General features: G+C 39.7%; 1 protein-coding gene across 1 annotated transcript in view; it reads right to left on the minus strand.

Moving 5' to 3' along the window:
- The window catches only part of grm8b (glutamate receptor, metabotropic 8b), a 52,090-nt gene that overhangs the window by 11,606 nt on the left and 27,784 nt on the right, over positions 1-12,700 (minus strand). The window contains exons 3-6 of the mRNA XM_076264492.1: positions 11,359-11,494; positions 10,956-11,110; positions 10,588-10,725; positions 6,033-6,233 (exon numbers count right to left, since the gene is read on the minus strand). Coding sequence (XP_076120607.1) covers positions 6,033-6,233; positions 10,588-10,725; positions 10,956-11,110; positions 11,359-11,494 — 630 coding nt within the window. The remainder of the gene's footprint in view (positions 1-6,032; positions 6,234-10,587; positions 10,726-10,955; positions 11,111-11,358; positions 11,495-12,700) is intronic.

The raw sequence follows: 12,700 nt of genomic DNA on the forward strand, positions 1-12,700 counted from the left end.
TGAATGTTTAAGTAGCCCCATTGACTGATTTAGTGTATGCCTAATCCTGTGAACATTTCAGATGCAACACCATTGCCAAACGCACATGGCAGCAGGTGAAAATGAAACACAAACACATTATTCAGAATAGTGGTTTATATAGTCATAGCTTGCATTAATATTTCTTAATTATGAAAACATATAGGCCTATGCTTATAGCCTTCACTTGGCCTCTGTTTTACAGCTAACAAGAAAAAGGTGTCTTTGAACACTACTGTAAGGCACCAGAGTGTTTTACGGTAGCAGAGGAGTTGCATCGCAAATAATAGTGGAAGGCCGATTATGGAGGGGGTTCAGGGAAGCATTCGGTCGGATTCTGGTGCTGTGGAAATGTGTAGCCTTTATGTGCAGGGTACAGTAATATGACATTCAATTCAATACGTTTGTTAAAATGGTGATTTTAATTTATTAGGCCTACTATATGTCCGATTTATTCTTGCTCAGATGTTCAGCATACTGTAGGCCTATGTCCGATTTATTTTCGGACATACAGTAGGCTATTCTTGCTCAGATGTTCAGCATCACCAATGAAATACATGAATGTCCACGTACGGGCATTGCTATGAGACGTCTTCCTAGATCATCTGACAAAGATAACGAATTCCCTCGGCTGACAATCTGGCGGTCTCTAAAACCCCTCGCCCTGCGAAGAGAGTCCCTCACGATTTGCGCTCCAATGTCGTATGGATCATCCATGTACGCCGACATGTCTCGGGAGAAATTGTTAGTGGAGGGGTGGTACTTATAAAGGGTGTGGTTAACGGAAACCTCGGGCTAACCAAGAACATAACCTGCTCGGAGCAGGTTTGAGATGCAGCGTAAATTGCCATGGCAGCATACCTCGGTTAAAACCTATCCACCTTTCGTAGTACGGGTTAATCGGGAAGTTACGCCACACGTGATCAAGTTACTCTCGAAGTTACCCAGATAAGCCAGTAACCCCGCTTAGTAGTAGTTATTCACCATCATTTGCAAATTGGTAATGACGGTTAAAAGTGATTAGGGGAGAGGCGAGAGACACGTATGGAGCACAGCTGAAGACGCACTGTCACGAGATATAAGCAACTCCTCTGCAGGATAAATGTTGTTTTATTCAGTCATTTGAGCAATATTAGGGTAAGTGTTGCTTTTTCCAGCCTATGTTTTCGGTGGTAACCCATTGTCAGTCAATAGTGAAAGTAACTGCATATAACTGTCTTGTCGTTGACTGACTCCTTGGTGAAGTTAGTTTCACTTTGCCAATGAGTTCAAATAGACGAGTGCAAATGCGTGAAGGCTATGCTAGGTTTTAGTAAAGCATGGTTTAAGAATGACTATTTATACGGTCTCGCAAGCAGCCTCCTTCAAATGCGCCTTTGAATGCCAAAATACCGATGCATTTATTTGACATATCGCGCGTTGCGCCGTTGAAGGGAATGACAGATGTCATTCTCATTGGTTTAAAATGATGTTACGCCCCAAACACACCCATATGACTGATTAAAAGACCTAGGAACACCTTGTTACGCCATGCGCTCCACTTTTGATAGCGAAACCCCTCCCAATATGAACTGGACATCCTACTAAATTTGAATAGACTTTTGACGAGTGACGATGCACTTTAGAATGTCATGATAGGGGCCATAACCTTTTCTGTTTTTGGTGGGGGCCATTTTGGATTTTATGGATAACTGCCACTAGGGGGGCCACCCCAACTTGTATCCATGGATTTTTGAAAACCGTAGGCCTATACCTAACACCCTGCCAAAAATCAAACACTTATCAGAAGTGCCCAATTTTCATGAATTGCATTCTAGCTAATAAGCATCAGCATGGTGTTCTCAGTCTAACAATAAACTCTCTGAGCTCTCTGGGCTTAGGCTACATCAGCAGTTCAGACTTGAGGGTAACGTTAGCGGTGGATCTCAAAGTCCCATGAAGTTCAGCTGAAACTCTTCAGCCATTAAGGTTACATTAGCTGGCTGATACGGTCTGCAATGTTCAGGTTAGTGTCACTGTAACTTATCGAGTACATACAGCAAAAGGACAAGACATTACATTAAATTATGAAAAACAAAAACAACTAACTAATACTGGCTAGCTAGATGGAGAGGCGTGTAGGCCTACTCGCCTGTGCGTGTGTGTGTTATGCCTAATTGTCTATGTGTAGTTCCCTGTCTGTTTAGTGTATTTGTCCTCCTTTATCCCATATGTGATGTAGAGATTAGACCACTGTAGCGTTTCAGCCCAGCTGTGTTCTGTTTTTCCATTTTCCATTGGGTTGTCCATCAAAAAATGGCAAAATAAGAACTCAAAGAGAAGCCTCAGCATTGCTACCTTTGTTACAGTAAGTATAAAATTTGCTACTCATCATATTAATCTTAACTGGAGGATAGCCTACTTGATGAGTAATACGTCTGAGATTGGCTTTGAGTGCCCAACACAGACTGATATATCTAAGAAAGGATACAGAAGGGCCCTGATCCTCCCTCGCAGCTAAAGTTTTTGTTCTTTCAAGTATCTGCTGCTAGGACATTTCAAGGTTCAGATTTAACTATGCCTAATACAATTAATGAATGCCCCTAAACAGGCACATGTACTGTATGTTGCCAGATATGCAGAAATATGAACAAATTAACTTCACATAAAAGACCCAAGAAAGCTAAAAATGTGCAAAGACATTTCAAATAGTGTTTTGGCTAGTCAAAAGGCATAATCTCTTTTATGGGGCTTTGCATGGCCTCTTTAAGAATATGTCTATCGTTTTCCATAAAGCTAAAAAGAGTTTGAGTGGGTGGTTCATCTGAACTCCATCTTACCCGATAAAAGTGCCATTAAACTCATGGCTAACTCATTCATCACAGTCTACCCTACCCACCCCACGTCTGACTGCAAAATGAATTTGGGGGCCCAAAGGGTTCCAGCACGTTGTCAGAAGAACCTTAGCAGTAGCCTTCCCAAGCAAGCCAAATAAGCCCTTAAGCTACCCTTTTAGCTGCTGTTGTTTTTGTCTGGATAAAATGTAAATGAAAGTTACAAAAAAACTATGATGGACGATAAATTACATGGAAGCCTTGAGAAGGCTGAAGCCTGACCTACGGAATAACAATTTTTTCAAGTGTAGAAGCAAATTATTTTGATGAAAAAATAAAGCCTACCTTCTTATGCACCTTTGTCACACACATTCATCCAAATTACCCGAGGTGGAGGTTTTCCTCTACATTCATTTGTAATATTTATCGAGACCTCTGTTTCAAGCCCAGGGCATTTTTCAGTGTTTTCCATTGCCTTTACTTCTTGTCTTATCATTGGTAATATACTGCAGCAATGGCATGTTATTTCTCACCATGTTTTTGGTTTGGGGGGAGGTGGTCAGAGCTGGTGCAGATCTCTTATCATTCAAGATGATAGAACTCACAGAAATCTGTGCAGAACGTGACCTGATTCATTCAAGATAATAGAACTCACAGAATTCTGTGCAGAACGTGACCTGATCCATGTTCTCTTAAATTACTACATGTACACAACTATTGAAAGGTAAAAACACTATAATGAAAGTGATCACATTGTACCGAAAGTGATGAGCACGTTATAGGTAAATTCTATACAGTACCCTTTCTTAGACATTTTAAAGAGTTGGTCACAGTGGTAGAATCCTTACACTCACAAGATACAGAAGAAAAACATGAGTACTCACAGAGAAGAACCATACATTATAATGTTTTAAATGTGTATACAGAGACAAAAAGTCTGAGGGAAGTTGTGCATTTTGGAGGCATTTTTATATATAGCCTATATGAAAGTATATTGCGCCATAGCTTTTAGTTTTGGTGCTGTGAGGCTCTGTAAATTAAAATGAAATTTGTTCATGTGTGATCTACATCAACATGAGTATGCAATTTAGAAATTCATGAAAGAGTGATTTATCAAACATGAAATCCATAAATGAACGTTTGATTAAATATACACTGAAATATGACAGCAAGGTGATAAATTAGCAGGGCTACCCATTCACTCACAGTTCACATCATGCCTAAATTAATGAAGTCTCACGTGCAGAATAACATGTTCATTAGTCTTTCAATTACGGCAGCTTTGCAGGGCCCTGTGAGAAGGCAAACTAACCCACATCATGCTGATCTGAAATCAGGGCCTGGGGGCTACCACTGACTGAAAAGGGTAAGTATGCCTTTAAAGAGAATATTCATCATCTCAATTTTGGTGGGTCTGTCAGTCCATTTAAAAAAAATGCATGAGAATACATGTGTATGCACAAGTGGGGCAGTGTGTTTGATGAGGGCATGAAATAATGAATATGCTCAAAACAAAACATAAACGAAGCACCACTTGTATGTCTATGGGTATGTGTATGTCTATGGGTATGTATGCTTTCTCATGATTCTATTATGGTGTGATGTGATTGTGCTACAAACCAACAGTCCCATCAGAGTCTCTCTGTCAGACATAAAAGGACTCTGGCAGAATTATAAGAAAAACACCAATAGATAGCAGGTGATCATTGGAATTTTAAACAAGATCACAATAATTCAAACAAAACACTATGGAGGATGCCCCAATAACACTAGAGGCAGGGGAATTTGTTTTGAAATACAGAGACAATATCCTCCGCATTTGAAGCTTAACTGGAGTTGAGAATTGAGCAGTAAATGTTCTGTATGAGAACGTAGGAGAAGGTGGTCACAGATGGTGCCAATAACAGTTAAAACAAAGCAAAACAAAAATAGAATAATGCTTATTTACGTTCCTCCAAGCTATGGGAATGAAATAATTTCCTGCCATGAGTAAAAACTTGGAAATTATTGAGATGAGGTCTCTAAAAATACAACCCTGGAAGCTTGCTCACCCAAAGGAGAGTTTCACCTAGTCTCACTTCAGGCTTCAGTGTTTTGGTATCAATCCCTTTAGGCTTCAGTGCTGTTCTTCAGGGCATTACATGGCCCTGGTGAATGATCTTTCTGTGTTTTTCAATGCTATTTTATTTTTCATCTCCTTGCCTAATTAGAGGTAAGTGTTTGTAAAGGCGAGGAAGGGCTCTGATGTGGGCACTGAAGCAAACATGACAGTGGCTGAGCCGGCAATCTGCCGTTGGGTGCAGGAGCTGTCACTGTGTGACTAATTCTTGGAGATGGGGGTTGAAGTTGGGCCACAGATTGTCTTGAAACACCCCATCACCCTGCCAAATCACAACTCTCAGGGGCACTGTAGGAAGCCCACCTCAGTGGGAACACAATGTGCTCATGCTCCAACAAGCTCAATCAAACGGCTACGTACTGTACATGCACATAATAAAGAGAGTTGTGTGTCAGCATACAGTAGAAAGACAAACGTGAAGTTTCATAAAAAGTAATAACTATGTCTCAAACTGCTCTCTCTCTCTCTCTCCCTCTCTCTCTCTCTCTCTCTCTCTCTTTCTGTGTTTGTGTGTGTGCACGTGCGCGCATGCTTGTGTGTGTGAATATGAATGTGTGTGTAATAACACATTTGCTACAGGTTGCTAGTAAATGTATGCAGATATATTATGTTTCTGGAATAGATAAGATTTCAGTGAGAGCACTGAACCATGTAAAAAAAGTACTGCATGATAAATGTCAGGCATTATTCACAAGAGGGAAAGTTCCATCACACATTCCGATAGGAAATATCTTCCAGCTGCCAGTGGAAAGTCATGGAATGTATGAAATTATATTTTTACTCTTTTCATTTCAGCTATATATCATATAACATAATCTATCCTATTTTAAACTGAAGTATCATGGAAGAAATATAGTACCAATACCAATTTGAATTGCAGTTACATAAAACATGAAATAGTTTACGTTGCATTTGTATTCTTTCTTTGTCACACTGGCATATTTCATGTTTTTTTCTCGTGGTATTAATTTTTTACTTGACAGTCAAAGATAAATGTCTACCTAATCACACTATGAATCATCGGCCAGCAAGACGTGTTCTAAGTGATTTTTAAAATGGTGAACATGACATTTTAAGCTCACCGCTGAAGTTGACTGCCCGGATGTAGTTAAGGAGTTTTTTGCCGTCAATGTTACTCATCCGTGGGCAGAGGCCTGGATATCCTGAGCAAAGGTCTTGGTGCATTTTATGCAGTGCATGGGACATGGCATAAACAGCATCCATCACAAACTGAACCTTCCCCTCTTGCTCATAGGCTGAATCTCTGCCTATTTTTTCCAGTCCTGTAAAAAAAAAGAATGGACAGATTATACTATAATCAGATGGCATTAGTCCTTTCAATAAAACATACCCATTGTCTTAGTATTACTGATTTTCTGTGATTCGTGTAACAAGCGTTTTCATAACAATGCATAACTAATGTGTACTACCAGATTATACAATCCACCCAGGAAAGGCTACAATTGGTTATCTGTAAATGAGAAGCAGCAAAGCTGAGAGACAGTTTAATCACTTAGTGAAACATCTTAATTAGATGTCATTTATGAGAAAATGTAATTTGCTCTGGGACTACTGTAACTCACATGTTTTTCCACTCTTCAGTGAGCAGATGGGATATCATTCAGGTCAGATTAGAAAATTGGATAAATGGCAAATGACTGCTGCTTGCCTGATTGTTTTAATGATTAAATTAAATAATTATAAAAATATATCAACACACAGCATACAGAACACAAAATGAATTAATTATTTCTATGACATGTTATAATGCCTGGCATTGTCAGGCATGATCAAAGGTACAGCTTCAAACTCAGTATTAATTATGCAAACTAGAGCAGACACACAGCTTAAAATAGAATGTTACAAAACAATGCAAAACCTACATCTCAATGGCCCTCAAACCTGGTTCCTATTTGGCAGTATAACACAGATGCTAGTAAAAAAAATGTAGGTGAGAATATGCCTCCAACTCAACCTCTGCTTCCTGAAATGAAACACTCCTGGTATTCTGGGAGATGAGGAGTCAAACATGAACTCAATCATTTGAAAACCAATGTGCTAGCCATCATCCCATTTGGCCCATACTCCATTCTCAACTCCAATATGTTTTACAGTATATCTGTATCCAACAGAGGAGCTGATGTACACTTTTGATGTGTTCCCAGCACTTAAGACACTGTACATACTCAGTTGGCAGTGGCACTCTTGAACCTGAAACTGCAGTAGCTCTCGTGATGAGCATGGGGGTTAACTGTCTCTGAAATTATGTTAATCATATTACCTGGGCAGAAAATGTTTCAAATAAAAAAATAACTTTAAGATGCACATGGGTATAATGCTTTGCTAGATGCACACAGTAGCATTACTCATGTTGAATCAGCCAAATGATGATCTTGTCACCTTGTGAACATGGCATGCAACTCAACCCAACCCAATGCAATGCAAGCAGACTGCATGTGAGTTGGTCACATATTCTTGAGGTCCGCTAGGTTGTCTTAACGATATCTTTTACATTTCACATACAGACTTCGCAGCAACACTGCACTCACTTGGGTCCTCAGCAATACATCCAAGTGAGCATGGTTGGATGTCGGTCGGATGAACAGTTCTAGAGATATACTGTACGAAGAACAGACACACAAACAGAGACTGCTTATATAAATATGAATCTCTGTGTAGTTCTCCCTTTCTCTAAGTAGATGTGTAGCTTGACTCCTTCTTATTCTACTTCTGGTATACCAGTCACACCAACAGAGAATCACTTTTTTCTTTCTTTCTATGTTTGAATAATATATAATGGTGAATCGGTGGTGAATCCTTTAAGCTGCACACATGGAACTGCACTCTACCTGAAAACAAAAACACTTTGCCATTTCCTCTGAAGAAGACATGAAAGAAGAACAACTTAGATTCACCTGCACAGGGAGGATGATGTTAATTATGTATCTAAATGCACTATTGTGGGCATAGTCTATAAAATTGGCTATTCATCTCTTAGACTTAAGGAACTAATTATCTTCAGGCATACATTCTTTATTTCTTAATAATATACTAGCGGTAATTATATAACAAATCAACCCATACTTTAAATAGTCTACAGTTGCACTATTCTTACTGAAAACTTTAGCGTCAAACCTTTAGCGACAAATCAGATGAAATTGGTCTCTCTTCACGGTACAGCTGTGGATTTCTACTTCCTGGCCAATTGTTCAGCATACTGTTACATCAATGGGCATTTCCTGCAAAGCATTTAGCATTGCAATCCATCCACTGTTTTGCTGGCTGGCAATGTTAACAATTAGTGAAACAAGAAGGAACATGTAACCTTTGTCGACATGTATTTGTTTCTAATCTTGTGGTGAGATGCTGATTACGCCATCTTAGGCGTAATGGGAAAGAGCTGAAGAAGTGCCACTGGCACCTTTGACCAACCTCAGTCAAACATGATGGAGCACCAACATTGTTCCTTCTAGCCCTGCTACGGCATGTCTTTGAGAAATGTAATTAGTTCAATTAATTGTCATTAGTAATTGCTATCTGGTTCTCACCTTTGAGCTCCTGCCAAAGAAATGGCTCATTTGTCTTAATGTGAACCGTTACTAATACCAGAAGGAACTAAATGTTATTATTTATTAGAGCTCATTAGCAACGGCTCAGTCCACATTCAACTATCAGTTTGAGTCGAACCAAAAACAGAAGAGAGGCTAAAATGTAAAAAACCAGCTGGTCCACTAAAGCAAATATCAAATATGTGACAACAACACACAGTGCTATATTATATGCATTGGTTGTACTCTAATACTAATATGTAAGCAAATACATAAATGTATGCTAAAAGTAAAGTTTCCAACAGAAGCTATTGTATCGCCTCATATGCAAATCATGGAGTTTCATAAATTATAAAGTTCAAAGTTCCATAATCTCTTTGACCTTGCAAGGGAGGTTATGCTTCTGATATATTCCTCCACATTCAAAGGCGTAAAAAAAATACTTATATTTACTCCAGCAGCTTTCTGCCCCAGAGAGCAGTTGAGCACAATGACAGCCATCACATCAGAATCATGATGCCACACATTTAGGTGGCACTACTGATGGCCAAATATATTTGCATTTCACGCATCATACTAGGAAGATATTTTGTTGTTTTGTAAGCTGTCACTTTGATGCTTTTGACTGGATCAATATGTGCTGGATCGATATGCATACCCAACAACAGAGTGGAATTGATGTAGGAAGCTTCTCTTTTCCCGCTGTGATTCACACACTGCAGAAAGAATGGGCATTATTGTCACGGATGTTTTCACATCCAAACAGAACTCTCCCTGTTTGGAGAAATGCAGTGATAATAATCAGGCGTTCCAGCAGCTTGCTTTTGGCACAGTGATCCATCAGCACTGTGCAGCGCATGCATCTCAGAGGAGAGCCAATCGGTGGGCCATAATGACAACAATGTAATTACCTCCACTTTGTCAAGCCACACTGCCAGAACAATGGCCACCGCCACCTAAGAGCACCACCGCTCTCTGAGCACAGGAGCATCAGACAACACAGACCACAACAGAAGTGGAGAGAAGAGAATGATGCACATGCAAACCACACACCACGCACACACGCACGCACACAAACACATACTACACACACACACAAACAAACACGCACACACACACACCACACCACACGCACGCACGCAGACGCAGACGCAGATGCACACGCACACACACACACACACACAATACAATCTAAATAGTTAAGATATTTAGCACATGCTTTTGTTCAAGGATACATTTAGTGCATATATTCCATAGAGATGATTCATGCAGAAGTGGAGTGTACATGTTTGTACTCCGATACATCTGTAGCTTCAGTGTCATCAGGAAGTCAAGCAAAGAGACTAGTGTCCTGAGCTGTGCTAAATATATAACTCATATATCTGCCAAAATAATGTCCTTATGATGAGTGTGTCATAAATATGGTTGCATATTTTAGCTGAGGATAATAAAGCATTGATGTCTCATCACACACACACACACACACACACACTACAGCTACAACCCAACCCAAACCACAACCCAAATAAATTCTCCTAATCACCTTTAGTCTGTACTGCTGGTGATTTTCATCAGCATGTCGATGGGACATTTTTGAACATTTCCTAAATCAATCTGTTTAAATATGTTTTGTAATGATGCATCATGCAGATATTTCCAGTCACAGAGCCAAACAACAATCAAATGACTCAGTATATGATACATCCAGGGATGGATTACTGCACGGGCCTACCGGGCCCAAGGGGTCAGGGGGCCCTGAAGCCCAAGCCTTTGCACGGAATCATTGCCTCAATATCAACAAATCAGGATGTAGGCTATGAATCTGATTGAATTAAAGTATTGGCCATCCCCAAAATTCACCAGAATACAGGAAATCACATCAAACAAATGTAAAAAAATTTGGGGGAGGACCCCCAAACCCCCCCTCCCACATGAGCAACAATTAGTGGGGGGCCTTTAAAACATCTAGGCCTAGGGGCCCGAAAGTTCATAAACCGCCCATGGATCCATCAGTGAGTGAACACAGTAGCTTATGCATTTTACATGACTTAACACAATATAATAGAACAATTAAAAACTACTCTCTTACCTGTGCACTTCTTCAGACTGCCCGGCCGTTTGGCATGCATCCCTAACTTGCACTCAAAGTTTTCCTCCCAAAATTCAGCAAACCAAACATTCCGTCGATTGTTGGACAAAGAGCGGCTCTTGAAGTATCTGTCAAAAGCTGAAAGGTACAACACACTGATGAATTTTGTGAAGTGACATTGAATGGGACAATTGATGAATCACCACAAACTGAATAAACACTTATACTTCACCAGTGCCCAACTGTTAAATATAAAAAATCAACTTCCTTTATTTCCTCAACTGTCCATGTCTTTGTACTATACACTGTGCATTGCCTTGTTATCACCAAGTAGGTGCAGTAGAGTAGTTCTTTGGCAGCCTGCCTACCAGACACAGCAGCTCTCTTTGGCAGAATGGTGATGGCCCCCTCTGCTACGTCCTCCTGATGCACCACAGGCGAAACTTTGGAGCCCCAACTATCTGACCCAACCCACAGGAAGTGGCCTGTGAGATTGTTGCGTTTGGCAGCTTCGAGGACGCGTCTGCAGAAGGAAGAAGAAACATTCTCATTTAACAAACCCAGGAAACATATCTACAGTAGCTACACTTCCAATAAAACACAAATGATGCGAGGTAAGGTAACTGAAATCAGTTTAGGTTGATGTTATGGGCTGCAGTACAGCACAATATTACTGCTCAAATAAGAACCGAGACTGTCCTTTAAACCAGATTAGAAACAGATTAACCAGTGTTTTCACATTAATGTTAAAAAAAGTATTTATTTGTATACCTGATGTCATCCTCATTAGCAAACATAATGACTGCGCGTGCATTAGGGGTCTCTAACAGGCGGAAGATGACTCTGTCAAACTCTCCACGCGTGGGCTCTCTGGGGATCCTCTGGGACTGAGCAATGCACACAACACCTGTGAGAAGATGAGGAGAGAGGAGGAGGGGCACAGAGGTAATCAATGGGGAGAAAATGAGAGTGCTTTTGAAATAGGTTCAAATGAGCAAATGGGGATGGATAAGTGTGGGCAAATTGGGGGTGAACGGTAGAATGGGCAGATAGGGGAAGGAGCCATAAGAGAAGTGAGAGAGAGAGAGAGATCACCAATTGTGATTATTCAGCAGACAAGAGCTAAATGAACAATTTATTTTGATTGTGTGATCTGTGATGGCTTTTTCTGGCGTAAGACATTCCCAGCGGGAACCGCTGCTATAGGGCGACTGCTGCTGAGCTGAAGAAAACCAGTCCATTACATAAATAAGTCATAAGAGGACACTTATCAAACAACAATGAACAATATCAAAATATATTTTGGTCTAGTGAGGAAATATATTCATCTAAAATAGTCAAATAGATCAAAACAAATATATTATGAGATAAAAAGCAGTACAAAAGTCAAACTGTTTGTCAATGTAGTATAAACAACCAGGAAAAGGGACACAATTAGAATGTAAATGCTGATGTTTAAAGATATGTCACAGCATCTTTTAATCTGACAATGTTACAAACATTAAGATGAATGAATGTTTCATCTATTGTCTTTGCTCAGATAAATTCCCATTGGAATTCTATGACATACAGAGCTATGTGCTTGGGTACTTAAAGTATGGGTATGTAAAGACAAGAGAAACGGACCCCGCCTTATAATCCTTCACCAGAGATGGCTCTATGAAACAAAGTAAAGATGTGTACTTGCTCTATTGATAGGCTGTGTAAGTGTAATATAGTCCAAATTCTGGAACTACTTCATAGGTGTGCCAATACCAATATTTCACATTATATTATATTATATTATATTATATTATATTATATTATATTATGACATGCATTTCTTCTTGCTGTGGCTATAATTTAGGGAGTTCTGGCTTTGTAGTCACTTTGTGTTAACCTGCATTTGATGTGACAGTGACAACACTGTTTCCCATCAGTGCTCCATATCCAGCGATTACAAGTGTGCCATAATTAAGAGCCACAGTCCACAGTGTAGTACACAGTAATTAAACAGAAAAATGATTGCCCCTTGTTCATACGTCAGAACTCTTAACAGCTTAGTTATGGATTAGAGCTTGTTTTTTCTCACTTAATCATCTGATTTAATAGGGAATATCAATTTTCAAATTAT

The sequence above is a fragment of the Alosa pseudoharengus genome, unplaced genomic scaffold, assembly GCF_046254945.1.
Source record: "Alosa pseudoharengus isolate Yale_2024_CS ecotype anadromous, Long Island Sound unplaced genomic scaffold, YU_APseudo_1.1 YU_APseudo_1.1_scf_10, whole genome shotgun sequence".
Taxonomy (NCBI): Eukaryota; Metazoa; Chordata; class Actinopteri; order Clupeiformes; family Clupeidae; genus Alosa; species Alosa pseudoharengus.